Source organism: Mastomys coucha, unplaced genomic scaffold (genome assembly GCF_008632895.1).
Source record: "Mastomys coucha isolate ucsf_1 unplaced genomic scaffold, UCSF_Mcou_1 pScaffold18, whole genome shotgun sequence".
Taxonomy (NCBI): Eukaryota; Metazoa; Chordata; class Mammalia; order Rodentia; family Muridae; genus Mastomys; species Mastomys coucha.
The window spans coordinates 86,451,505-86,478,323 of NW_022196900.1; the positions used below are offsets into that span (position 1 = coordinate 86,451,505).

At 53.2% G+C, this 26,819-nt stretch overlaps 1 protein-coding gene across 6 annotated transcripts in view; it reads left to right on the forward strand.

Annotated features, from left to right (window-relative positions):
• Nucleotides 1-316: 316 nt before the first annotated feature.
• Col16a1 (collagen type XVI alpha 1 chain) overlaps nucleotides 317-26,819 on the forward strand; it is a 51,524-nt gene continuing 25,021 nt past the window's right edge. For 2 of the 6 annotated variants that reach the window (XM_031378814.1, XM_031378815.1), the window contains exons 1-42: nucleotides 320-752; nucleotides 2,323-2,429; nucleotides 4,330-4,404; nucleotides 4,488-4,605; nucleotides 5,542-5,665; nucleotides 5,906-6,172; nucleotides 6,762-6,842; nucleotides 6,967-7,092; nucleotides 7,762-7,815; nucleotides 8,089-8,115; nucleotides 8,674-8,709; nucleotides 9,599-9,625; nucleotides 10,498-10,560; nucleotides 10,799-10,840; nucleotides 10,921-10,965; nucleotides 11,043-11,078; nucleotides 11,446-11,508; nucleotides 11,814-11,858; nucleotides 11,943-12,038; nucleotides 12,222-12,260; nucleotides 12,680-12,724; nucleotides 12,895-12,930; nucleotides 13,483-13,593; nucleotides 13,949-13,984; nucleotides 14,196-14,231; nucleotides 14,313-14,423; nucleotides 14,689-14,733; nucleotides 17,120-17,155; nucleotides 17,297-17,341; nucleotides 17,630-17,761; nucleotides 18,424-18,459; nucleotides 18,867-18,974; nucleotides 19,255-19,377; nucleotides 19,483-19,536; nucleotides 19,804-19,845; nucleotides 20,310-20,345; nucleotides 20,431-20,484; nucleotides 20,626-20,694; nucleotides 24,228-24,254; nucleotides 24,853-24,912; nucleotides 25,111-25,158; nucleotides 25,281-25,334. In XM_031378814.1, coding sequence (XP_031234674.1) covers nucleotides 2,357-2,429; nucleotides 4,330-4,404; nucleotides 4,488-4,605; nucleotides 5,542-5,665; nucleotides 5,906-6,172; nucleotides 6,762-6,842; nucleotides 6,967-7,092; nucleotides 7,762-7,815; nucleotides 8,089-8,115; nucleotides 8,674-8,709; nucleotides 9,599-9,625; nucleotides 10,498-10,560; nucleotides 10,799-10,840; nucleotides 10,921-10,965; nucleotides 11,043-11,078; nucleotides 11,446-11,508; nucleotides 11,814-11,858; nucleotides 11,943-12,038; nucleotides 12,222-12,260; nucleotides 12,680-12,724; nucleotides 12,895-12,930; nucleotides 13,483-13,593; nucleotides 13,949-13,984; nucleotides 14,196-14,231; nucleotides 14,313-14,423; nucleotides 14,689-14,733; nucleotides 17,120-17,155; nucleotides 17,297-17,341; nucleotides 17,630-17,761; nucleotides 18,424-18,459; nucleotides 18,867-18,974; nucleotides 19,255-19,377; nucleotides 19,483-19,536; nucleotides 19,804-19,845; nucleotides 20,310-20,345; nucleotides 20,431-20,484; nucleotides 20,626-20,694; nucleotides 24,228-24,254; nucleotides 24,853-24,912; nucleotides 25,111-25,158; nucleotides 25,281-25,334 — 2,781 coding nt within the window. In that variant the 5' untranslated portion in view covers nucleotides 320-752; nucleotides 2,323-2,356. Of the gene's footprint in view, nucleotides 753-2,322; nucleotides 2,430-4,329; nucleotides 4,405-4,487; nucleotides 4,606-5,541; nucleotides 5,666-5,905; nucleotides 6,173-6,761; nucleotides 6,843-6,966; nucleotides 7,093-7,761; nucleotides 7,816-8,088; nucleotides 8,116-8,673; nucleotides 8,710-9,598; nucleotides 9,626-10,497; nucleotides 10,561-10,798; nucleotides 10,841-10,920; nucleotides 10,966-11,042; nucleotides 11,079-11,445; nucleotides 11,509-11,813; nucleotides 11,859-11,942; nucleotides 12,039-12,221; nucleotides 12,261-12,679; nucleotides 12,725-12,894; nucleotides 12,931-13,482; nucleotides 13,594-13,948; nucleotides 13,985-14,195; nucleotides 14,232-14,312; nucleotides 14,424-14,688; nucleotides 14,734-17,119; nucleotides 17,156-17,296; nucleotides 17,342-17,629; nucleotides 17,762-18,423; nucleotides 18,460-18,866; nucleotides 18,975-19,254; nucleotides 19,378-19,482; nucleotides 19,537-19,803; nucleotides 19,846-20,309; nucleotides 20,346-20,430; nucleotides 20,485-20,625; nucleotides 20,695-24,227; nucleotides 24,255-24,852; nucleotides 24,913-25,110; nucleotides 25,159-25,280; nucleotides 25,335-26,819 lie in introns of those variants that run through there. The other 4 variants (XM_031378816.1, XM_031378817.1, XM_031378818.1 and 1 more) reach the window with 3 other exon arrangements.

Consider the following 26,819-nt stretch of genomic DNA (forward strand, 5'->3'; position numbering starts at 1 on the left):
TTGGGGAGTGGTGCTCTATCCCCTCCTCCCAGTGCAGGCAGAGTTTCTACAGCCTAGGAATGCTAGGCCCAGGCACTGGAAAAAGCTGACCACTGAGGCTTGGTCAGCAGCCACGTCGCGGGTTCCACGACTGTGGAGGAGGGTCCCTAGCCCTCTCCAGCTTTCTGGGGTCTCAGCCAAGGAAACTAGGGGGGAGCACGAAGGAGGTCCCATAAACCCCGGGCCTGATTCCGGGCGCGCCTAGCCTGGCCTCCTTCCCGCCAGCCAGCCGCAGGCGCCCCTTCCAGGGCAGCTCTGGGCACGCAGGGTCCCGTCTTGCCCCTCTCGCCCGCGGGCTCACCTGGCTGGGAAAGCGGGACGGGCGGGCCCGGGCGCAGGGCCAGGCCAGGAGCGCGGCGGTGCAGCCCAGTGGCCAGCGCCTCCGCAGCCGCCGAGCCCTGGCGGCCTCCCTCCTCCTCCTCCAGCCTGGCGGGCCGACCCAGCTGTGTTCCATTAGCCTCTTGGCAGGCCCCCTAGCCCCTTGGAACCGCCCTCTTCCCTCTCCAGGAGCTGCCCGCAGTCCCGGTAGGCGTGCGCTCGCTGCGTTGCATTCAGTCTAGAGAACTCGGGACACGGAGAAGCTGGGAACGGCGCAGACTGGCAGGGAGAGATCGAGGATCCCCTTGTGGGTCGTGGACCCCTGGCCCTGCTTCCTATAGCTGGCAGCCTTGGGGCTGCCAGGATTGCTCAGTGAAGGGCTCCCCGGGCCGTTGGTAAGTGGGCCAGCACTGGGCTGCTTCTCCCTCTGAGCTGAAAGGGCATTTTCTGCTGCCGACTCGCTATGTGACCTGGGGCAAGTGGCAAGCCCTCTCTGAGGGCCTCAGTGCTCTTCTCTGCGGTGGCGTGATCTGGAAACTCTGTGCTGGTCCTGCTGTCTCTCCCTCCATCTGTCTGTTGAGGGGGCGGGGTCTCCTTGGAAGCATCTCTCTAGCTCATCCCTACAGCCCTCCACTCAGTCTGAGGCCTGGGAGTGGGAGCCAGAAATGAACATGTTAGGCACATCTGTGTTCATGCCTCCACATGCACCCACATGCTGCTCAGAGCCGGCTGTCTTCCCACTGGCTGTCAGGAAGGGCAGGTTGGAGAGCGGGGGATGCACACCTCTAGGATGGGAGATGACTGGGGTAGGAGGATGGGAGATGACTGGGGTAGGGGCACAGACCCATCCCAAGAGTCCAGCCCTATCTGTCTGTCTGTTTATCCCTCTCTCTCTCTCTCTCTCTCTCTCTCTCTCTCTCTATCTATCTATCGTGTGAAGTCATCTTTTATTCTATACCCAGAAATAAGGGAGATAAGTTAGCATGGCTCTGTACAAAATCAGACTTGCCTAAGAAAGTACCAACAGAAGAGCCTCCTGGAGGGGTGCGTGCTCATAGGCTGGCTCTGGACAGGAGCGTGTATGTAAACTCTGGGCTTATCAGTTCTCATGTCTCTTAGCACACCTGCCCGCAGCTAGGTTTGATCGCACAGTCCCAGCACCTATGTGCCTGTGTGCCTATGGGTATTGTACCGACACACATGGCTTTGTGTGCTCATGATCTGCCTGTCCTGGAAGGGGCCAGATGATATATGACTCTGCTGGCCACTTGCTGAGCCTCCATTGATTTATCTGGGCCCATCCATCAGGGTTTAATAAAACGAAAAGACGAGTATCCATCAGCAGGAGAGGTTGGCAACAAGGTCCTGGGCCCTGGTGACCTGCTCTCCCGCCCCTGTACACACAGGGGGAAGTTTTCTTGGCCCATACACAGCCCTGTGATCCCTGCCAAGAGACTCATCAGTCCAGTCTTCAGTCCCTGACCTTGTGGGTGCCTGGCAGGGCTACCTGGGCTCAGCTGAGCCCAGCTCTCCAGGTACTGGGCTACTATGCGCCAGTGCGGAACGCAGCTGTTAAAGCTCTGGGATTTGTCCAAGCATTTTGATAAATTGCCTCTGCTCATGGCCCCTCACTCTCCCTGCCTCTGTGGTCTTCTAGAACCCTCTAGACCTCTCTTCAACCCAATGGCAAGCTCCTGACACAGCCAGAAGCGGCCTGGGCCTTGCTTCTGTGCTTCAGCTAGTCTTGTGCTCAGGCTGGTGGGTGTCTGGGGCATACCGGTGGTTAAATATTTTCTTTATTACCACTGCCCAGATTCTCACCCCAGGTTTGTGTGGGGCCTCTGAAAGGAACAGACGCCAAGCCCTTGCCCCTGCAGTTTCTGGTGTGTGGGCCCTACAGAAGGCTGTCACTTACCTACACTTCGGGGCCCTCTGAAGCCCACCCCCCATGTCTCTGGTTGTCAGGTGCTGAGGCTGCGGCTGATCTCTCTGGACCAGCATGTTGGCATCCTGGGCTCCCGGCCTATGGGTGCTGGGGCTCTGGGCCACCTTCAGCCATGGGACAAATATAGGTGAGCTGACACAGGCCTACATCTGGCTCCCTGACGTGCTGGGGTCTTTGCATATAAGTGACCATATGCATATCTCAGTCATATGGTATTTCTGGATAAGTGTAGGGGCGGAGCTCAGGTTCGCTCAGGCTAAGGTGTTTACATACTTGAGCCTATGTGAGTGAGGTGTGTGTGTGTGTGTACCTTGTCTCTGTGTTTCTCTGGTTTTTCAACTTGAGGAGCTCAGTACATGCATTTGTCTCTCCTGGGTCTCTGGGCGGTGGGGAGGGAACAGGCTCCCTCCGCAGCCCATCTTTGCATTTCTTGTTGTCTACCGGGATGGGAAAGAACAGAGAACTACACTCTCCCTACAAAAGGCAACACTTCCGGAAAGCTGCCCAGCCCCTCTGTTCCTTCTCATGGTTGTGACTCCATCCTCCAAGCACAGGCTCCTCCTTTGCACCAGCCTGGATCTCTGATGACTGCCCACCCCATGGCTCAGCTTCTGGACAGGGAGAGGGTGCAGCTTTCCAGGGCTCATAGCCAAGGGAAATTGACCAGGCAGTCTGCCTGGCCTTGCTGGGTGCCCTCTGGGCTCGGTAGCTGCATCACCTAGCCAGGAAGGAGCTGAACTCCTAGAACCCAAGTCCAGGCATCCAGAGAGTATGAGACTGCTATTGTATGCACATGTATGTGTATGTGTGTACACCCATGTTAGTGTGTGTAAGCGTGTGCATGCATGTGTGTGCGTGCATACATGTGTTTCTATGTGTGTACTGAGAGCTTTTCTCTCCTCTCCCTCACTGGGTCCCCTAGAGGGCCCGGGGCAGAGGATTTCAACATCTGTAAGGAATCTGGGCCCATTGCCAAGGGTGAGTCACCCATTGCCTTGGAGAGGCTAAAGACAGTGATGGTCTTTCCGGCCAGACTTGGGGGTGGAGATTCCAGTGGGTCATTGTGCCCAGGGACACAGAACTCTATCTTTCAACTAGGCTGGGCACGGAGTTGGCTGTCTTCTGGAAGGTGACTTGACTGGCTTGGCCCAGCTTTCCCATCAGTGTTGCTGGGAGGGCTGTGTGATCCTAGCCCATCTGTTTGATGTAGCACCTCCATCAACATTCCTGGTCCCAGGAAAGGGGGCATAGCTTCAGGGAGAAGGAGGCTCATAGCCACCAACCTGTCCCTTTGGGGCTTTAGACTTGCGCCCTTGTTCGAAAGCTGATCCCGCTTTAATATGCCTTGTCTGGAGCCTAAGGCTTGACGATGCCCTTGAGCTTGCGATCCCCTCAGCCTCTCCATTTCTTTTTGTTGCATCACTGGCTGGGTATGCAGGGGAAAAGTCGTTGGATTTTCTACTTTGAATATTGGGAGTAGAACACCACCCATTGCCCAGGACACGTGTGGCAGTGCACGTGGCAGTCCTCGGGGCACGGATGCATAGCTCATGCGTGTAGAGTCATGTATACACCGTTGCACGTAACACCAAGGATGCCCAAAGCTAAAAATTTCCTCTGTTCCCCATAGGCATAAACACTTGGAGGAACAAACATGTGTATCTGCATGGCTCCCCACTGTCTGGGCTCTGAACCACCTAGCATTTCTTGTTTCTTTCACTCCCTGTCATAGGCCTGGCCCCCAGCTGGGCTGATTGGGAGATGGCATCCCCGGGTTCTGGTCCTGTTCCGCTGTTGATTCACTCAGCAGCTTTGGAACAGGTCACAGGTCTCAGCCCTCCCTGCTATGTGCTGGGTTCTTCCTGTGTAGCCAGGGTCAGAGGCCAAGTGTGAGCACAGCCTCAAGGCAGACCAAGTTAAAGGTCCAGAAGGCAGACTATGGACTTCTCCCCTCCTGAGACCCCCAGAAGCCCTGCTGGGCAGTTGCCCTCCGGAGCTCCTAATGCTGCGGGCCAACTCTGTCCCAGGTGAGGGGTGCCCAAATTCACAGCAAGAAGGACTCAAGTTAGAACACAGTAGTGACCCATCAACCAACGTGACTGGTGAGTGCAGCCTCCACCAGCCCTTACCCACTTCCTGGAGTAGCCTGCTTCTGCTTACCTGCTTTCCCTCTGATGTCCCAAAGGCTTCAACCTAATTCGCAGACTGAACCTCATGAAGACATCTGCCATCAAGAAGATTCGCAACCCCAAGGGGCCACTCATCTTGCGGCTGGGGGCTGCCCCGCTGACCCAACCGACACGGTAAAGGACTCTGGGAGGCCCCTGGAGTTCATACTGACCTCAGCCACCCCCCTGCAACTGTGGCCCTGGAGGCTGCTGCAGACATCCTCCTGCCAAAAGGCCACCTATTGTCCACCGCTGGGCTTGCAGGGTGGGCTTTGTGTAGTGCCTGGAAACCCAGCCTGGATCTTGTGGGCAATAGCAGGACCATGTTTAAATCCCGTGGTCACCATGAGAACCCCAGGGTGGTGTCAAGAGCCTGTGCTTATGTGAGTGTTACCTATGTGGAACTCAACTTGGAGCAGCTGCTGGGCAGTCTGGCTCCTGCTGGCCAATATGTCCTCTTGTAGCTGTGTTCATGCAGGAACCCTTGGACTTTTACTCCGCATCGTTCCTTCCACCCCAAACCTGTACACCACGCTGGCTTCCTTGGGAGCCCCTTGCCAAAGTTGGAATGTAACGCTGAGATAGAAAAGAACATTTAAGTTATTTATTATGTGCATGTGTGTTATGCCTGCATGTTATGTATGTGCACACCCCACACATACAGTGCCTGTAGAAGCCAGAAGGGGGCATTACATCTCCTGAGACTCCAGTTATAGATGGTCTGAGATGCTCTGTGGGTGCTGGGAATCAAACCCTGGTTTTCTGGGAGAGCAGACAGTACTCTTAATCATTCAGCCATCTCTCCAGTCCTCTGAGATGATAATTCAAGGATGCTGTTAATGTTCCTCTGCCCCATCAGACCCCCCCCATGAGACTTCATGGGGACAAACTCCTCCGTTTTTCACTACTGGCTAACCCAGCAGCCAGCCAACTCTTAGCACATGAGCAGAAGATGCTCAGGGAATATGTTAAGATGAACTGAACGTGTGTATGTTTTGGAGTTGTGAGCTATGCTTGTCCCCGGCAGGCTCATCGATCGGTTCTCAGCGTGCCCTCTCTTCTCCACTGCAGACGAGTGTTCCCTCGAGGCCTCCCAGAAGAGTTTGCCCTGGTCCTGACAGTCCTTCTGAAGAAGCACACCTTCCGGAACACATGGTACTTGTTCCAAGTGACTGATGCAAATGGGTACCCACAGGTGAGTCCGCCCCTTCCCTCCCCTAGTCCTTGGGCAATGGTTGTATTAGTCTAATTCAGCTTCTATTCAAACTTGTGGTTTCTGGGCTTCTCTGCTCCATGGAGAGACTACACCCAGCACCCAACACATGCTCTCCGGATGCCCTCCTCTGTGACCCAGCCAGCTTCAGGCCCCAGCTTTGCCAAGATATGCCTCTAGAGCTCTGAATCTCTGTCCTTTCTCTTTCCCAATTTGTCACAGATCTCCTTGGAAGTCAACAGCCAGGAGCGGAGTCTAGAGCTCCGGGCACAGGGCCAAGATGGTGACTTTGTGTCCTGCATCTTCCCAGTGCCCCAGCTCTTTGATCTGCGTTGGCACAAGTTGATGCTGAGTGTGGCAGGCCGTGTGGCCTCTGTGCATGTGGACTGCATCTCAGCCTCCTCCCAGCCTCTGGGGCCCCGGCAATCCATCCGGCCTGGGGGACATGTATTTCTGGGCTTGGATGCTGAGCAAGGCAAGCCAGTTGCAGTGAGTACTGGGTCCTGGTTTCTACTCCTACCTCCCAGGGAGCCCTGAGCTCCTGAGGCTGTGTTTCTGAGCCCTGGTTGAAGCCATTGCCTTTCCTCTGCAGCCTAACCAAGCTAATCCAACATTCCAGGGCCTCCACCACCCGGGTTCTTTATGTCTCCAGCATGTTCCTCGCATCTCTCTATTGAGTCTGATCCATCCTAGTCTAATGGATCGCCTACTAAATTTGCATGTTTGCACCTTTGCTCATGCATCTCCCTTTACCTGCAAAGCTTTTTCTTGTATATTCATTTACAGGATGGGCCCAGTTTGAATGGAGCCCCCTCTTCCTGCTAGTCTCCTCTATGTTGCTCTAAGAATATAGTCTCTCTCTCTCTCTCTCTTCCTCTCCCTCTCCCCACCCCCCACTCCTTCCCTCCCTCCTCTCTCTGCTTTTGGCAACAGTTCTATTCTAGATGGTCTCCCCCCGACCAGCCTGGAAAGACCCTAAAGTCAAATCCTGGGGCGAAGACGTCTTTGAGCTTCTTTGGGGACCCTGGGAGAGCTATTTGATCATCTGAAATAAGATGAACTTGTGTGTCCCCTGCAGTTTGACCTTCAGCAAGCGCACATCTACTGTGACCCGGAGCTCGTACTGGAGGAAGGCTGCTGTGAGATCTTACCGGGAGGGGTGAGTAGCTGGCTCCTAGTAATGCTGTGCTGGAGAGGGGGCAGCCTGCACAGGGATGGCAGAGGTCTGAGGCGGCCGTCTGCCTCTGTACAGACCCTGGCTACCTTTCTCCCATATTGAGCAGTGTCCCCCAGAGGCCTCCAAGTCACGCCGGGACACCCAGAGTAATGAGCTCATTGAGATCAATCCTCAGACAGAGGGCAAGGTCTACACCCGCTGCTTCTGCTTGGAGGAACCTCAGAACAGCAAGGTGGGTGAGCAGAGGAGACATAGGGGAGACGGTTCCACTCCTAACCTGGCTGAGGTCTGCCACCAGGTCCGGCTGAGCATGTACCTAGGCTGGGGACGTCCCCCAAATGTGGGCTCCGTGTAGGTCTTACCTTACGGAACTCAGGGAGGCAGAGAGATGTGACCTTGTGCCTGCTACTTGTTAGCACTGAGCATTATGCTGCTCTATTTCTGACCCTGGCAGGACCATCCTGTGGAGGGTGGGACCCCATTTGCAGTTTCTCCTCTACAGGGATATCTGGGCCTAGAGGCCAGGCTGCACTGGACTCTGGGCTCTCTTACTTTCCCAGCACCATGGCCAGCCACCCTGTCCACTCTCGGGTTCTTTGGAGATGGCAGGGGAACCTCTTCCTTCCCTCAGCCCTACCCTCAGGCTGGGCAATATCCCTGCCTACCCAGGCAGCATGCCCAGCCTTTGGCTGCAGAAACACAAGATCCCATTGATTCAATGCCTGTTTTCTATGACATCACATGGGGGGGGTGCCCGTGGGGGCAGCCTCAGGGGCCTGAGCAAACCCTTGATGATCTGGGAGGTGCCAGATGCCAAACTGAGGGGTGCCTGGCATCCATGTACTCTGCCTGGATGCCCCATTCCAGCACGGACCCCAAAATTGTCCCTCTGTCTGCCCAGGTGGACACACAACTGATGGGAAGAAGCAGCCAGAAGGCAGAAAGGGGGACAAAGGTAGAGATGGTGGCTGAGGGGGTGAGCCCACGGTGCCCTCTGTCTGCTCTGCATTCCCTCTATAAAATGCTTGGAAAAGATGCTGTACTCCCACTCTCTTCCTGCCTGGACAGAGCTTGGCTGCATGGTGCCAGCTCTGAGAAGGAAAGACAGGCTGGGCGGGACACAGTACTGGGCATTCTCTAGAGAGCTGGCTCCTGCCCGCTTTTGCACAAGGGCAATGTTTAGTTCCAGGTTCCTCTCCCACTCCATGCCTCCTTTTTCTCTTCTCAGGCCCACCAGGAGACTGGAGTCAACGAGGTGAGCCTTTGTCTGGGCTGGACTCTAAGACACTGGGAGGCAGGTGTTAGCACTCACTCCTTGGATAAAGGTTTGAGGCTCGGAGCCTAAGGTGTGGGGGGTGATGGATAACTGAAGCACCCAAGATTCCTGAGGGCCCAACTCTAGGCCTTGATTGCCCTGGATTGTAGGGTGGAAGTCCAGGAAGCCATCCCTGCTGTGCTGAAGGTCAATGGCCATGGGCATCATAGGGCAAAGCTAAGTCTTAGCTGTGAAACCCTTCTTCCCTGACATACCGTGTGGCCTTGGGCTTCTTACTGCTTTACAGTTGCTGGCTCAGCTTTCTTTTGTTCTTTTTAAAGAGGCTCTGTTTGGGCCTTGAGGTGTGTGTGTGCGTGCGTGCGAGCGTGCATGTGAGCGTGCGTGCGAGTGTGCGTGCGTGTGCGTGTGCGTGTGCGTGCGCGTGCATGTGTGTGTGTGTGTGTGTGTGTGTGTGTGTGTGTGTGGTGCAGACTTGTGCTGGGCAGGGCTAATCTTAGAGGCTCAGAATTGACCCGCGGGCCTGTTCTTCCTTTTCAGTGCCCACCCTGTGCCCACAGTGCCCGGGAGAGCAATGTGAGTCAATGAAGGAGTACAGCCAGTCTGGGAGTGGGTGTTGCCTGGAGTGGACTAGAGCTTCCTGGTAGAGGACAAGGGGGGCTTTGTTCAATTTCCCATCACTCCCCTGCTTGATTCCCAGAGCTAGGCTTGTCCCCACCCCTAAGCCCACCAAGCCAGGGCTGCCTAGAAGGCAGCACTGGCCCTGAAGTTTCAATGGAGTGTTGTGATCCAGGGTGGTGGCCTGCTTAGGGGATGGGGTGGGGCGAGAACAGGACTCAGGACCTTGGTTGCTGATTGCAGCTGTGCAGTTGCCTCTGAGCCTCAGACCCACTTTGACCGGAAGGTACCATAAGCTACCTTGTTCTTCCCCCTAGAGCAGGGGAAGAAAAGCCCAGTGTTACACAGCTCAGAGCCTGGGCATTCTCTTCCTCCTTCAGAGCTCGCCCAGCCCAGCCTTCCCACTGGGAGTTGGAGCCATTTGGTACCTCTTGTGCCCTATCCATAGGCAGCGAGAGTTACTGTGTTTTGAGCATCCATTCACAAAGGGCATGAACCCCCTAATTCTGGGGGGACTTAGAAGTACCCACATTTCCTCCTGCCTGCCTGCCTCTTTCTACCCAGTCTCCCATCAAATCCCAGATGTGCTAGGGTTGCCATGGCAACTGAGTGACCATGTTAGCCTAACAATTTGAGGTGGGGCTGGCCAAAGGCAGGAGGTTGGAGGAAGTAGACCCCTATGTTGGCTTTATAGCCTTGAAAAACAGAGCCAGCATGCTAATTGGCCTAGGAGGCGGAATGGGGGTTGGGACCCTGGTCCTGCCATCATGCTATGTGAACCCAGCTGACTTGCTCGTTCCTTCTGGGTCGCTGGTTCAATATTCTCTCCCTTCTTCTGTTCCCTTAGGTCACACTTGGTCTCTCTGGCCTCAAGGTAAGACCTAGAAGTAAACAGAATTCTCCTATCTTCCTTGGTCCTTCCCACTTTGTGTGGCTCTGTCTTGTATTTATAGCAGGACTACACCCCTCCCCTCCGTGCTTAAGCATGTGTTGGAACGAGTGGGTTTGTGTGTATACAGTGCTCCCCTTGGGTGTCGGGGGTGGGGGCTGTCAGTCATAGGTCAGAGTGATTGTGTGTGGGCATGCCTGTATGTTCTAGAACACATGTCTGTGCCCATGTGGCCACAGGCTGAAGGTTGAACCCATATACACCTGTAGACCTAATGAGTGACGGGTGAGCATGGCTCATGTAGGCAAATACTGTTCTTCCTTTGCTGGCTGTGAGCATGTGGGCTCTGCCCATCGTCTTGCCTACAGCACCCCCATCTATTTTGCTTATGCCTGGAGACAGGTGTTGCATCACTTCTATTTTATTGGTGAAGAATCTGAGCCTCAGGGAGGTGACCTGCCTCTGCCCCGAGTCCTGTGTTAGCAAGCACGGGGCTTGAGCTCAGGAAACTTGACAATTAGCTGTCATGGGTTTATGTCATCCTGCGTGTCTATGCGACGCGTCCACGTGCGGAGGATATGCTGTTGTGCTTGCTAATGTGCATGCCCGTGGGTGTGGGGGAAGGGACACTCCCTGCGTGAGCCTGTAGGTTTGCCAAATAGCCTTTTGGTGTATATGGAATCCATATACTGTGTGTAATGAGCACATGGTGTGGGGGGTTGGAGGAGGGTGTGTGTGTGTGTGTGTGTGTGTGTGTGTGTGTGTGTGTAGAGTAGATGGGTGGAGGCAACCAGGGGTGGGGAGCACTTTTTGGAGGCTCCCTTTCAGCACAGTCATCATTCTGGTTTTACCCACAGGGAGGGAAAGGTGAACGAGGACTGACTGGACCATCAGGCCCCAAGGGAGAGAAGGGAGCCCGGGTAAGTGCCCTAAACAAGTCCACGTCAGGGCCTCTCCCACCTAGCCAGGGCTTCATAGGGTGTAAACTAGTACCCCCTCTTCTCATGGGAAGCAGGCCACTTGGGTGTTTGGACAGGGTTCAATAGGGGCTAATATGCACAAGCTTCTATCCTAGGGGTGCCTGGGCCTTTCCTAGCAACAGGTTTTTGTTGACACCCCAGGAAGGTCCTAGCCTTGACCCCTGTTTCTTACTCACAGGGCAATGACTGTGTTCGCATCTCCCCAGATGCCCCACTTCAGGTAAGACTGACTGGGAGGTAAGGCTTATTTCAGGGCTGGGGCCAGGGTCATTCTGGCCTAACCTTCGTCTCCTTTGTCAGTGTGCAGAAGGCCCAAAAGGAGAGAAGGGAGAATCAGGGGACTCGGTAAGCCTGGGACCCGCCACAGGGCAGGATGGATCCTGGGCTCAGCCTCATCATTCATTTGTGCCTCCTCATCTTAGGGACCCTCAGGACCCCCGGGATCAACAGGCCAGAAGGTAATAATAGGTTTAGGTTTGGAGGGGTAGGTGCCTGGATGGTCCTACATTCAAGAGGAGGGAAGTATCTAAGGTCTTCCTAGAGGATGGTGACAGTTGGCAGGATTGACTGGCTCGTCCCCATCCCTTCTAGCCTTCTGCCTGGTCCAAACACCCACCACATCTAGAAGGGAATGACTGCACACTTGTTGAATGAGCTGTCTGGCTGGTTTGGAAGTTCTTTCTGTTGTCTGCCCTCCTGTGGAAGACATTCCTCTTTAGAAGAGGCAGAGTCAGGGAGGGGGATGCTGGAAGGCACTTGCCCCTCCCCTGACAGGAACTCTGCTGCTGCTCTTCCTCAGCCTGCTCCCGCCTCTTTCTTCTCCAGGGCCAGAAAGGGGAGAAGGGCGATGGAGGTCTCAAAGGACTGCCAGGAAAGCCAGGACGAGATGTATGTGGCTGGGAACCCTCTCACTAGGCTTCAGAGTGCTAGAATCTAACTCAGAGATCCAGCCTCCTCCTCCTGGCCAAGGAAGTGAGGCGCTATGTCTCAGGAGGCATAGCAAAGCGGGTGCAGATACTGAACCCAGGCCTCTTGACTCTCGGCCTTTGACATTTGCTGGTCTCTGGGCACCAGGTTGGGGTCTGGCATTGGGGGAGGGAAGGTGAGTGAGGTACAGGTGGGTAATTACGCCCTGTCTCAATGAGGCAGGGGCCAGGATCCTGGTTGTCCCTACCTGGCCTTCTTATCCACAGGGTCGGCCAGGAGAGATCTGTGTCATTGGGCCCAAAGGGCAGAAAGTGAGTTACAGGCCTGGGTGTGGGAAGGGGCGGGCGGTAGGGGTAAGGTGGTGCCTCTCTCATACTCACTTACCTGTGTGACAGGGAGACCCTGGCTTTGTTGGGCCTGAGGGACTGGCAGGAGAGCCTGGGCCCCCTGGCCTCCCAGGACCACCCGGGATAGGACTGCCTGGGACTCCTGTAAGTGCTCTTCACTTGGTCTGCCGCCCTCCTGGGAGACCTTTGTCTCCCCCCCCACCCCAGGATGGGGCTGAATTGGAAATAAGACCCAGTCCCAGGAGTGCGGGTTGGAGGGTGGCTTAAGACAAAACTGATCACCATGCTGTAAAGAGAAAACTTGTACCACCCTGTTTCTGCCATCAGGGAGATCCAGGTGGCCCACCAGGCCCTAAGGGAGAAAAGGTAAGCACAGGGGTGTCATTGACACAGGGGGAAGGATGTATGATCACACAATGTGTGTGTCAGGAGGTGACCAGGAGTTGGGCTAAGAGGCTCAGTTCAGCCAGGGTGAATGGGGTGGAGGTGGGGGTGGGGGCCTTGGCCTTAGTGAGCAGCCAGTACTGGAACTGTCTGTCTGTCTGTCTGTCTGTCTGTCTGTCTGTCTGTCTGTCACCTCCTCCTTGTTGTACTCGGGAAGGGTACTCAGAGCCCTTGTCATCTCTTATCTTTTTCCGGAGCTAGGCACACAGGAAGACAGGCAATAGGAAGAAAGGGTTAGTGGTCCACATAGAGCTGGGAGGCTCAGCTGAGGGTCCGAAGGAAGGGGCAAACGAGCAGAGGTCACATCAGTGGAGCCTCCCCTTTAACTCTTCTGATTACAGGGCAGCTCTGGAATACCAGGAAAGGAAGGCCCAGGAGGGAAGCCGGTGAGTGACTACAAGCCCCCCATGCCCAGATCTGTTCTTCTAGAGCCTTCAGGGGAAAGAGTTTGGGTCCTCAGCTCCTTCCCGGCATAGCAATATACCAAATACCAATCCTTGTGCCCGGCACTAATGCCCCATGCTTCTTCTTCTTCTTTTTTAAACTTTCCCAATAGGGGAAGCCAGGAATGCCTGGGACTAAGGGAGAGAAGGTAAGCTCTGTGCCTGGCTGCCCTAGGCTGGGTTGAGTTGGGAACAAGTTCCACTCTGAGTAGCAGAGACATTCTGCCCAGGTGCTGGACCTGCCTCAGCTGACCTCAGCTGACCTCACTTATTTTATTAAGGTTTATGATCAGATCAGGGCCTGCCTGGGGTGTGTGGGGTGGGGTGTCAGTCAGATCCAGACCCTGCCTTGGTCTGGAATACCAGGAAAGGAAGGCCCAGGAGGGAAGCCGGTGAGTGACTACAAGCCCCAAGACATCTGCATGGTCTATGAGCATAGAGAGCCATTTAGCTTCTCTCTCAGCCCAAGTCTCATATCTGTCAATGGGACACATATAATCTCCCCTGGCTTGCTTTGAGGACATAGTTTCAGGATGTTGGGGACTCCTTTTCTGAATGAATGAGTCACTTGAACAGGCAGCCCCTGCAGTTGTCCTGTTGTCCACTTTGATGATGGGAAACACCTAGAACAGGTCTGACAGGAGGTCTTTCCTGAGGTCTTAGCCCCACCCTAACCTCTTGTGGCTCTTCTCTTCTGCTAGGGTGACCCCTGTGAAGTGTGCCCAACATTGCCCGAAGGGTTCCAGAATTTTGTGGGGCTCCCTGGAAAACCAGGGCCTAAAGGGGAACCAGGTGATCCTGCTCCAGCCAGGGTGAGTGCCCAAGTGGCTACTGAGGAACACATATACAAAACAAGGCAGAAACAAGGGCCTGGATGCTTCTCAGTACCACTGAGATTAGGCCAAGTGTAGCCTAGATGGGATTGGAACCATAGAGCTTGGGGTAGGCTAGAGTGTCATCCCAGGTTTCCATGGCAACCTCCCAGCACTTTCCCCAAGAGACTCTAGGGTATCCTTTGGGCAAGGTAGGGTGGAACCATCTCTTACTGTGAGTGAAGCTTGGCTGGTTTAGATATTGGGTAGAGAAATGAAAGGAAGTGGTTAGGACAAGGGTTAAGGTCCTGGTCTAGCTTCCTCACCTGACTCCTTCGTATACCCTCTCTCTCAGGAGGGCCTAGGAACTGTTGGACTGAAAGGTGACCGGGTATGTAAAGAACTTTCTAATGTGGACATTTAGGCTACATTTATTTCCTTTTTTGTTCTATGGGTTGATGGGCACTGCTTCTGGGGTGAATCCCTCATTTAAAGGACATATATGCTGTGTGTCACACTCTGTCCTTAAATACAGCTAGAGAATTTGGGCTGCCCCAATTTGCCTAGTCTTAGCCCACAAACCAATTTTTTTTTCCTTACAGGGAGATCCAGGCATCCAAGGAATGAAAGGAGAGAAGGTGAGGCGCCCCTGTGCCCTGGTCTTTGTGAAGACTGGCTGTCTGCCTGAGAGAATTTTGACTGTTCTCTTCCTTCCCTAGGGGGAACCCTGCTCATCCTGCAGTTCAGGTGTTGGGGCCCAGCATCTTGGGCCCTCCTCAGGGGGCAGTGAAGACATGGGCTCCCCTGGCCATGGTTTACCTGGCCTTCCGGTAAGGGGCCTGCCCTTAGCATACTAGTGACTGTCCTGGCTCTTAGGGTCCCATGTTTTGGGGCAGGGACCAAGAGGTAGCCACAAAGCAGCCTACACTCTGGCACTTTCCTCCATCCTTGTGCTAGGCTTCTTCTCATAAAGTGGTAACTGTCTAGCAATCCTCGTTCCTTTCTCTTGCTGGGAGCTTGGAGGAAACCAGGAGCTTGGCGGGGTGTCAGGCAAAGGTGCTGCAACTCCATCTTGGTGTTTCGTTTTGTTTTAAGGGCAAATCTGGAATTCCTGGGCCCAGAGGCCTGAAAGGAGAGAAGGTGAGTCCTGGGCTAGATATCAGGGGCACTGACAAGGCAGGGGGAAGCAGCCCTGGGAGGCTAGTGAGGCAGGGGTCAAACTGCAGCCTCACAGAGAAACACATCCATCAGGATTTCCCTGAGCAGAGTCAAGGAATTTAGTTTCAAGAACCTCATGTTCTCCAAGAGAATTCCTTAGTGTTGTATTTTTAATTTAATGATAATCTAAAACGATTAAGCATATCCAAGACTACCTTAAAGCAAAATAATATTTAACTCTCCTTTTCTTATTACGTGCCAGGCACAGTTCCAAGCCTTGCGAATGTTTTAATCTTGTTTCATTCTCCCAAGTTCTACTGGAGTACATTTCTCTACTATTCCCATTTTCTGGATGAGGAAAAAGACATTAAAAGGCTTGGGGAATCTCCCAATGCCTCGTGGGTGTTTAAGCCCCAGGGAAGTCTGGCTCCAGAGTCTATGATCTCCACTTCTCGGCTGATTAGCTGGATTTGGATACCCGTGTTCACACTTGTATTTATGATTGTTCTGGAGATAGATGACTGAATTGGATTTCTAATTGAGGGTTGCTCTGTGGATATGAGTATCAAGTGGGAGACACATTGCGGTGTGTGTTCAGACTCACATGGTATTTCTCAAATGGAGTTTTAGTACCTGTCCCAAACCCTGCTCTCCTTCCATTAGTGTGTATGTGCCCATGCCTCTGTGTATGTGTATGTGTGTGTGTATGTGTGAGCATGCACACATGTGCCTATTACTGAGATTGACCAGGATCTAGCACATGCTTTGCAAGCACTCTACACTGAGCTATATCCCCTGCTCCATAGAGACCCAAGGAACCCTTATTTTACCCTTTATTTTGAGATAGGGTCTCACTAAATTGCCCAGGCTGGCTTTGAACTCACAGCGTACCTCAGACAGGCCTGTGATCCTCCTACCTACCCCTCCTTAAGTAGCTAGCTTAGAGGCCTGTGCCACCAAGCATGACCAGCCTTTTCCATCACAGCAGATAGCATAACCCAAGTCTCCAAAGCCAACGTCATCCTTCACTCCTTTCCCACATCATTTACCCCTTCACCCCATGCCAGACACAAGTCCCGATGGTTCTGCCACATCTCCCTCGGCTCCCCCTGCTTCTCTCACGTGTGCCGCTGGGTCCCCATGGCCTCACTCCTGATGGTAGTGACCTCCTCTGGCCTGCATGTGTCTACTGCGGCCCTTCAACGGCCCATTTATCACTGAGCAGTTAGTGTGCTTTTGTAGAAAGAACTGCAGTGACAGGGCTTCCTGCTTACATGCCTTCTGGGACTTGACTCTGTGCCACAGTCCTGCTGGCCCTCATTCTGAACACCCTCCCTCCTAGATTCCCCTCCTCTTCTCTGTGCCTTACTTTGCTTTAGCCATCAGAGCCTCCTTCCACTCTGGAACATGTGGAGACTCTTCCCACCTCCAGACTTTACTCCCTTAGAAACACAGAAGGCTCCCTCCCACCTCCTTCCAATAGCAGGCATCATTCTTGTCTTTCTGTGATCATGGTCCTACTTCTGACCACCCATATAAACTGGATCCCTTCTTGGTCTACATCATTACCTTGTTTCCTTCATCACACTCATTACCGCTTAAGGTTACTCTTTTAAAAGCTCCAGGCATAAAGTGCTTGCCTTGCAAGCATGAGGACCTGAATTTGAATTCTCAGCATCCACCTAAAAAACCAGGAGCCACAGCACTGGAGAATGATTGGGGAAGATGCCCGATGTCAACCTCTGGCCACTACCCATGTATACATACCACACACACACACACACACACACACACACACACACACACACACACACACAGAGCTGAGAATATACTTCAATTGGTAGAGTCTTTGCCTGGTATGCTCAAAGCCCTGACCTTGATCCTCAGCACTATATAAACTGGGTAAGGTGATGCAAGTGACCCAAGACAGGAGGATCATAAGTTCAAGGTCAATCTTGAACTACATAGCATAGGGTTACTTTGTTTTTATTTATTTATTTATTTTTAATAAAAAAGTTCTTAAGTGTGCAAGGCCCAGGAGGGATTTTTTTGTCTGTGATATTCACATTCATAGCACCTAGCCCAGTGCTCAGGACCAAAGGGCATTTGATGAACAGCTCTTGAAGAAAAGACTAGGTGATCTCAGCCTGAGGAGTGTGAGGCCAGGCCTGGGCTTCTGGGATGGGAGCCAGTTGTAGAGACTTAGCTTCAAGACTATGGCTGGTCAGGGGCTCCTTGGGGAGTTGGGAGTAGTCCTAGTCCCTGCGGCTCACTTTCTCTTGCCAGTGGGCATCCCAAAGATTCACTCATGTACCTGCAGCTCTGCCCTGCTTCCTCTTTAACTCTGTGCTCTCTGCTCGACCCTCAGGGTAGTTTTGGCGATGCAGGGCCGGCTGGAGTTCCGGTAGGTACTCTTGAGGTAGCAGTGGTTTAGGGGAGTGCAAGGTGGGAGGAGCTGCCCTCCACATGGGAGCTGAGAGGCCTGGGCTGTGTCTGCACAGGCTAGGCTGGTGCTGGGCAGCGTCTTATGTGGCTTCTCATGCAGGGGCCACCAGGACCAGTGGGACCAGCTGGCATCAAAGGGGCAAAGGTCAGTCTGGGGCATCCCTTGCATGCTGTCAGGGAACACCTCTGAAGAAGATGCCTCTGTTCTGTCCCATTGTACTCCAAATCCTGGGTTCCCTGCAGTTTGTGGGGTAAATTCTGGCTCTTACTAGTATGGTCTTGCTTCCATCTCGCTTTGTCCCATGCTCCCAGTCTCTCCTGAGACAACCCTCACTTGGCAGATGTTCCACATTGGAGCTGGCTAAGTTCTGCAACCCCAGATCCCAAGCCTCAGGTAGCAGGAACCCCTTAACCTAATATCCTTGCTCTGCAGGGGGAGCCATGTGAGCCCTGCACAGCCTTGTCCAAGCTACAAGATGGGGACACTCATGTGGTTCATCTGCCCGGCCCAGCTGGAGAGAAGGGAGAGCCTGGGCCCCCAGGCTTTGGGCTGCCTGGGAAGCAGGTAAATTCTGGAGATGGTGGGCAGGGTGCACAAAATAGCAGTGGTCCACACAGCCTCTCTAGACTTCCTGGGCAGAAGGGCCAAAGGGGATGAGATCATCACCTCTGTGTCTAGCACAGCCTGCTTGCGTCCCTTATACACACTTCTGTTCTTCATCCTGGGACATAGAATGGTGCAGCCTCAGCAGAGCTGGGATCCAAGCTGGCTCTGATTTTTTTTCTTCATAAGATCTTTGACTTGAGCAAGCCACTTTTGTTGTCTGTCCCTCTGGGTCCTGTCCTTGAAGGTGAAGCTCAGTCATGATTTGTGTGAAGCCCTGAGTGGCACACAAGAGACACTGGAGAAATGGCAGAGTGGCTGTGGTCTGATGGCTGCTGCTTGATGGTGACAGCAAACACGGGCCAAGCCGGAGAAGAATCTCACAAGAACTCGATGGTGCAGAAGCCTACACTGCTCTATCACCCTCGTTTGACAGATGGGGAAACTGAGGCTAGATGAGGGGATAGGTGAGGTGACCGGCCTAGGTCATACAGTCCAACGCTAGACAGGTTCTCTAGCATTGTGTCTCACAGTCGGCCACATCCCCTGGGTCTTCCACAGTGCTGGGTACCCAGGGGTGTTCATTCTGAGGAAACCAGTGCCCAGACCATTTTCCTCCTTAGGGTAAAGCAGGAGAGCGTGGACTCAAGGGGCAGAAGGTGAGAAATGTGAATGGGCATAGAGGTGAGGGGGTACCCTGGTCGCCATACAGGCTCTCTGCCCCCCTTCCTCCCTCTTCCCTCTCTCTTTCTCTCTTTTCTTCCTTCCTTTCTTCCTTAATTGAAAATATATTTTTAATGGAATGTATTCTAATCAGTTTTTCCCAAAACTCCTCCCAGACCCTCACCACCTCCCTATCCATCAACTCCATGTGACCCCCCTACCTCCCCACCCGCCCGTCTCTCTGAAACAAACCACTCCCCTTTGCTTGATTGCTCCTACCAATCTCCACTCCCTTCTTTGCCCCCAGCCCCCGGAAGGGACTGTGACTGCCCACAGGTTTCAAGGGGCACCTTGTCCCCAGCTTGGGGTGACACCTGTCCCCCTTAAACTTGACTCCTTACAGGGAGATGCTGGGAATCCAGGAGACCCTGGAACGCCAGGCACCACAGGGCAGCCTGGAATATCTGGAGAGCCTGGGGTTCGGGGTCCTGCAGGACCAAAAGGAGAAAAGGTCGGTCGGGAAGGCCTGGGAGAGGAGTTTGTTGTGTGGGCAAACAGAAATCAATGGGCCGTTAATGAGTGGTACTGCAGAGAGCCTCAAGGGAGCCCCCGGGGAATTAGATTCCACAGGCACTTTACTGCAGCTTGAAGAATCTGGGATCTATTTTGTTTTCTCCGTGGAGGAGAGGCAGAAAAGGGGCGGGGCTCTAGAGGAGGCAGGGGGCCCCTTTGCAATGCCCCCAGGCCTGGCAACCAGTCCTAGCTCACAGGCTCTCCCTGTCTCTGACCAGGGTGATGGATGCACTGCCTGCCCTAGCCTGCAGGGGGCGTTGACAGATGTATCGGGACTGCCTGGGAAACCTGGTCCCAAAGGAGAGCCAGGTCCTGAAGGTGTGGGTCGGCCGGGTAAACCAGTAAGTGCCATTGGCTCATCCTGCCACCCTTCCCTGCCTGTGTGTTGCGTTCTCCATCTGCCCAATATACCAAAGGGTATCCATAGGTTCCTTTGTACCTTTTAGGGCCAGCCTGGTCTACCAGGAGTTCAAGGGCCCCCAGGACCAAAGGGCACTCAGGTTCGTATGGGAATTGAGCCCCCCCCCCGTGCTTCTCTAGAAGGAGGAGGAAGAGGAGGAGGAGGAGAAGGAGGAGGAGGAGGAGGAGGAGGAGGAGGAGGAGGAGGAGGAGGAGGAGAAGGTGGTGGTGGTGGTGGAGGAGGAAGAGAATAGAACTTTGGGAAGGAAGGCCTAGAATGAGGGATTCCAGATTGGTGAAAGGTAGAGGAGGCTTTAGAGCGGCTGGGGGATGGGCTGAGAATTTCCAGGGTTGTTTTATCTCTTCAGGGAGAGCCTGGAACTCCAGGCACCGGTGCTGAGGGACCGCAGGTGAGTATCTCCCCTCACCTTTGCCCTCCTGATTGCTTCCCACACTTCCATAGCTGCCAGTTCCCCAATCCAGGAGCTCTTCCTGTCACTAGATGCTAAGGGCGCAGCTCTGTGGCCAGGGGTCACAGCAGCAGCCTTGGCCTGATATCTATCTGTATTGGTCCTTTTTTTTTTTTTTTTAATGAAGACAGTGTCTCTCTACATAGCCCTGTCTATCCTAGAACTCACTATGTAGAGCAGGCTACCCTTGAACTCACACAGATCTGCCCGTGCCTCTGTCTCTGGGATTAAAGGAGGGCATATGCCACCATGCTTTGCCAGAATTTGGCTTTGCCCTTAGCCCTTGCGCCTTCTTGGGGAGCCCTCTTGAGTTGGGGCTGGTAGACACCCTCCCAGATCTTCCAGTGGCACAGGTACAAGGGACAGGTGCCGCTGCGCCATAGACTGCCCATTCTGACTTGCAGGGGGAGCCTGGAACCCAGGGTTTGCCTGGCACTCAGGTAGGTCTCCTATGGCCTGGAGGTGGCTGACAGGGCAAGGGGCCATTTTACCAGAAGAGATCCCCAGATGTGCTTCCATCTGCAGGGCCTTCCCGGACCTCGGGGACCACCTGGCTCAGCTGGAGAGAAAGGTGCCCAGGTGAGCCTCTTCTGCAAGGGGGCCCTTGTTGGAGCTGCAGCATGGGGACTGGATGCCGGTCAGAGCAGTGCATGAGATCCACTGCATACATCTCACTGCTGGCTTCAAATCGTGCCTCAGCAGCCTGTCTTCTCCCCACAGGGACCTCCAGGGCCCAACGGAGCCATAGGACCCATGGGACCTCCTGGTGCTAGTGTCTCTGGGCCTCCGGTAAGAGCCTCTCCTACACAGGACTATGCTGGAGCTGTTGTTGGGCCCATGACACTGCTGCTGGGGGAAGGCACAGAGCTGATGCTCCTGTCTCAGTGGCCTGGGGTGGGAGGAGACAGGTCTCCTGAGCTGTCCTCAGGGAAGGAAGAAACACTGGGATTGCCTTTAAATGGTAATATGGTAATATATCTCCACCAAGTTTCCTTCTCTCTCTCTCTTTCTCTCTCTCTCTCTCTCTCTCTCTCTCTTTCTCTCTCTCTCTCTCTCTCTCTCTCTCTCTCTCTCTGTGTGTGTGTGTGTGTGTGTGTGTGCGTGTATGTGTACCTTTGGATGCTAGGCAGTGAACTCCAGTCCTCTGGAAGAGCAGTAAGTGCTCTTAACTGCTGAGTCATCTCTCACTATGTCTCTTTAAAAATGTGTGTGTGTGTGTGTATGTTTTCAAGGACTAGGGAGCTGGCTCAGTGGGTAAAGTGCTTGCTGCACAAGCATGAGGCCCCCAAGTTTGACCCCTGGATCCCCACATCCATGTAAAAAGTCAGATGTGGCCAGGTATGGGAGCAAACAGCTTTAATCCCATCATTCATGAGGCAGAGGCAGCTGGATCTCTTCAAGGTCAAGGCCAGCCTGGTCTACAGAGCCTGTTTCAGGATAGCCAAGAACTATAGAGAGAGATCCTAGCTCAAAAACAAACAACTTAGGAGACAGAGGCAGCTGAATCTCTTGAGTTGAAGGCTCACTTGATCTACAGAGCAAGTTCTAGGACAGCCAGGGCTGCATAGACACATCCTGTCTCAAAAAAAAAAAAATCACCAATAACAACAAACAACGGTCAGATGTGACTGCATGTGCCTGCAACCCCAATACTATACTCCCTAGGGCTCACTGGCCAGTCAGCCTAGATTAACTGTAAAGTCCCAGGTACCCAAGAGGGACCATCTCTTAAACAAACAAATCAAACATAAGCCAAGGTAGATGGCTCCTGTGGAATGACAGCCAAAGTTGACCTCTTTACATGCATGCACACATACATACATGTGTATCCATACACATACCTGCACACACACACACACTATGTTCCTTTATTTTTATTTTATGTGTATGAATGTTTTGCTTGCGTATGCATGCCTGGTGCCCGTAGAGATCAGAATAAGGTGTCAGATCCCATGGATCTGCAGTTGCAGATAGTCCTGAACTACCACATAGGTGTTGGACTCTGACCTGGGTCCTTTGCAAGAGCAATGAGTGCTTTTAACTGTTGAGCCATCTCTCCAGCCCAGTATTTTACTTTTAAAATCAGCTGTAGTAATTATCTGCATTACCAGAGCACATTCACACGAGGTGCTCCGGACCGGTGTTTGTGATTAGCATTTCATCCTCTGATCATTTCTTTGTGTCCAAGAACCACCAGCCACTTTGCTGTTTGTAAACTGGGTTCACCTGCCTGTTCTGTAAAAGACTTCGACTTGTTTACCGAAACTAATAGAAATTTGGTCACCATTATCCAGCTCCCTCGGTCTTTCTCTTCCTCCCAGCCTCTAGGTATCACTGCCTCACCCCACTCTGCTTGGAGATCCACATTTTTAGCTTCTGAATAAAGAGAACATGGTCATCCCCGTTTTCGGGGCAGTGGCCCATGGAGGCCCCTATGCTCAGTCAGCTCTGAACATACAGAAAGGCGCCGTTGTAATGATTATCATTGATTTTAGAGACAAGGACTGACACTCTAGGCCAGACTCACCTGGAACTCAGCTGTGTAGCCCAGGGTCATACTAAACTTTGGGTAACCATCCTCTCTCAGCTTCCTAAGTGCTGGGGTTGCAGGCATGAGCTAGGAGCTGCTGGGATTTTCCATACACAGGGAGAGCAAAGACCAGAGAGTAGAAGGTGGAGCTGGGGATTTGAAGCCCACCCCTTACTATAAACCCTGGAGCCCATAGGGACCATCCACTGAGTGTCTGAGGGAATGGAAACGTTTTATTCCACTCTGCCCAAGACAATGACCCCCATGCTTAACAGACGTGTCTATTGAGCAAATTGCATAGATTAAGTGATAATAAGTGCATTTTCTCATTTTAGTCATCAAAGACCTGTCTAATAGTCAGCTTCTACTCCACGTGAACCCACCAGCATTTTACAAAATGATAATTTTAGCCTGAATCAAAGAAATGCCACCTTTCAGCCAGCCCATGCCATGCTGGGCCGTGGGCAAATGGATAATTTTTCTTGAGCTTTTGGTAGTGTTGAAAATAGCCTAGTGAGCCTATGCTTTCCCTGTCCTTTGTAGATCCCTAGAGAAATTGTTGTTTGAATTTGGAGAACGTTGATAGATTCTGCCTGGTGGCATGCCAAAGCCTACAGGGGGCAGAGATTTGCCCAAGCCCAGATGGACTGGTCTGCTTTGCCCAGCAGAACTAGACAGTCAGAATTCCTGCCTGTCTCAGGGAGCCCTAGGGTAAAGGTGGAGTTGGACATTTGTCCCAGGGTGGCTTTGAACCCTGGATGTAAAGGTGGACTGTCCCCCAGGAAGGCAATCACGGGGATGTCTGCAGCAGAGTGACCTCTCCAGGCCACAGAGCATCTGTGTGTTTGCTCAGGCTTCATTCCTAGTCAGAAGCATTGACAGACCCTCTCCTGTTATATCCCACCCAGAAGGCCGCCTGGCCTGCCCACACTCACTGTGCCACACTCACTAATTGTGTGTCACACTCACTATCTGTATGTCACACTCACTAATTGTGTCACACTCACCAACTCATGTCACACCCACTAATTGTATGTCATACTCACCAGCTGTGTGTCACTAATTGTGTGTCATACTCACTATCTGTGTGCCACACTCACTAATTGTGTCACACTCATTATCTATGTGTCACATTCACTAATTGTGTGTCACACTCACCAGCTGTGTGTCACACTCACCAGCTGTGAGTCACACTCACCAGCTGTATGACTTTAGGCACATGACAGTGTCTTGGAGTTGATAAAACAACTTCTGTTCTCCCATCTCAGATCACAGAGATAGGGAGAATGTGTGCAAAGAGAAAAAGAAGGAAGTAGGGACTCTGGGTACACAGATCCCTGGGGCCAGGTCTGTGTGCTTGGTCATGTGACCTGAAATTTCTTCAAGCCTCAGTTTCCCCATTTGCAAAACAGAATAGCACTGCCCTGTAGGGGCTGGGTGTGGGGGCCCCATTCACTGTTCTCTGGTAGTTACCTACCTGGTGTGGGGGAGGGACACAGCCTCTTCTCCTTCCCTCCAACCTCCTCTCCTCACCTCCTGGCCAGGATCCCCGCCTCTCTGGAATATGGACACCAGGGAGCGCAGGGCTGCCTCTGTTTGCTATAGTTCTTGTCTAGGCAGGTTGAGTGACCGAATGCCCTGCTGCCTCCCAGCCTCACCAGCTGACTCTGGGGGGCTGAGAGGACAGACTTCCAGGAGCGTCCCTGAGTACAGTGCCCAGGCAGCAGAGGGCTGTGGCTGGACCCGCTTCCCGCTCCCACCTACTCATCTCTGTATGTCTTTTTCTCTGTAGGGCCAAAAGGGATCACGAGGAGAGAAAGTAAGTGTCAAGGACCCAGGCTGCTGCTCTCTGGGAATGGACTCCTAGAGTCCCAACAGCTCCAGGGCCCCACAGCAGCTGTTCAGGCTGGAGGAGGGGTGGAGTTGCCTTGCTTCCCGATTCCAGGAACTGTGGGTACTACCCTGACTTCATGTAGATGATGGTGACTCAGAATTCAACCATGATCCCAGAAGACCAGAGAACACCAAGGTCCCTTTAGTGGACAGCTGTCCTTTCACAGGGAAGCTGGGTCAGAAGATGAGGCAAGGCGGAGGAATGAGGGACCAGGACAGAAGGGCACAGCACCAGCCAGGGCCTTGGGGAGTGGGCCTGCGCAGGATGGAGCTATGATTGCTACAGTGAGATTATGTGGGCAGTGGCTGAGGGTGACTAAACTAAACGCCCACTACACGCCATACACGACCTGTCCCCGGGCACTCTATGGAGTCCAACTCATGATCGTCCACACTGGGCATCTGAGGAGCCTGAGGCCTGCGGGTTGCCAGAAGACATAGGAGGCTGAGCCAGACCTCCCAGATGAGGTTTCCAGAGGACCCTCTGTCTTTGCCACCTCAAACCAAGGCTCTTGTCTTGCCAGGGTGAACCAGGGGAGTGTTCCTGTCCTTCTCGGGGAGAGCCCATCTTCTCGGGCATGCCGGTGAGTGGGGCTGAACTTCTTTTCCTGCCTTTCCCCACTGGCGGAGAGGCCTGGCTCCTTGCCTCGCCTGGTGCCAGCGGGCAAGAGCCCTGCCAGGTTTTGTGTCCCAGCCAGCCCCGTCCCCATGCAGCTCTGTGCTTGGTGTAGACGTTTGCCTATAACCTCTCCCCTTCTTTTGCGACCCCAACTCCTACCCAGGGTGCTCCGGGACTGTGGATGGGCAGCTCCTCGCAGCCGGGCCCGCAGGTGTGTGTGGCTTCTGTCCTTTGTCTTGCCTCCTGTCGCGGCTTTCCCCGCCATGACACTACTGCCATCCATGGTGGCAGGGAGCTCTTTTTCCACCTCTGATTTTGTCTTCTCTCCCACAGGGTCCCCCAGGTGTCCCCGGACCACCAGGTCCCCCTGGAATGCCTGGATTGCAGGTAAAAGGACTGGAGACTGGAGGGGGTGGTGGTGGCAGGGATCAAGCAGTTGCTGAGGCTCCTCCATGCTGGACCTGAGGGCACTGCTTCCTCTACACACACGTCTTTTGGGATTTCTTAGTGCCATGGCTTCCTAGCGTGGTGTGGAGGGCTCACAGATCCCTGGTTTCAGCTTGTGGACTCCCAGCCTCATACCCACTAATAGGATCCAAGCCCAGGCCTGGCAGGAACCCAGGCTCTGAGGCCAAGCTTTATACTGGTTCAGAGTGCACTGTTGGAACAGCAGTCAGTATGTGTTGGTGTGACATGCATTTCTGCCTGTGTGATCTTTTCCATGTCTGGTTTTAGATGCTGGGATAAAGTGGTGGACCAAACATTAGTATCCCTGCAAGAGAGACAGACAATAAGCAATATAATAAATAATAATAATAATAATGATAATAATAATAATAATAATAATAATAATAATAATAATAATAATGGTCTGGACTAAGGGGGATGATAAAGCTGGGTATAGGGATAGACGGTGGGAGAACAGGGAAGTTATTTGGGAGAAATATTAAAGAAAAATGGGTGCCATTTGGAGCTGGGAAGATGGCCTAGTCAGTAAAGTGGTCACAACACAAGCATAAAGACCTCAGTTCAGATCCCTAGCACCCACGTTAAAAGCCAAGCATGATGGCCTGTGCCTGTAACTCCTGTGCTGGGGAGGCAGAGACAGGTGGATCCCTGCATGGGGCTTCCTGGCCAGCCAGTCTAACTGAATTGGTCAGCTCCAGCTTCAGTAAGAAACCTAGCCTTGGGAGGCAGGGGCTGGCAGATGTCTGAGTTCGAGGTCAGCCTGGTCTACAGAGTGAGTTCCAGGACAGCCAGGGCTACACAGAGAAACCCTGTCTCAAAAAGCCAAAAAAAAAAAAAAAAAAAAAAGAGTTAAGGTGGAAAGCTGGTGAGATCAGTCCATCAATAAAGGCGCTCGCAGGCCGGCCTGCTGACCTGACTCTCATCCCCACATGGTAGGAGGAGGGAAGGAAACCTCAGGTGTCCTCTGACCTCTATACACTTGCTGTGGCATTGTGTGTCTGCAGGCACACACACACACACACACACACACACACACAGCCATACACTCACACACAGCACACATGCACACACTCACTCACACACATTAAATTAAAGGTGGAGAGCAACTGAGGAAGACACCCAGTGTTAACATCTGGCCTCAACATGCACATGTATACACATACATGCACATGACTTGCACACACATGTGCTCCTACACTTGAACATGTACACCCATGCAAATAAAAGGTGACACTGGAATCAAAATGTAAAGGAGCAAAATGCAAAGGAAATGCAAGTGAACCTGTTGAGGAGAAAACACTTCTGAGGAGGAGCACCCAGGGAGGGGAGGAGCACCCGGGGGGAGGAGCACCCAGGGAGGGGAGGAGCACCCAGGGGAAGGAGCACCCAGGGAGGGGAGGAGCA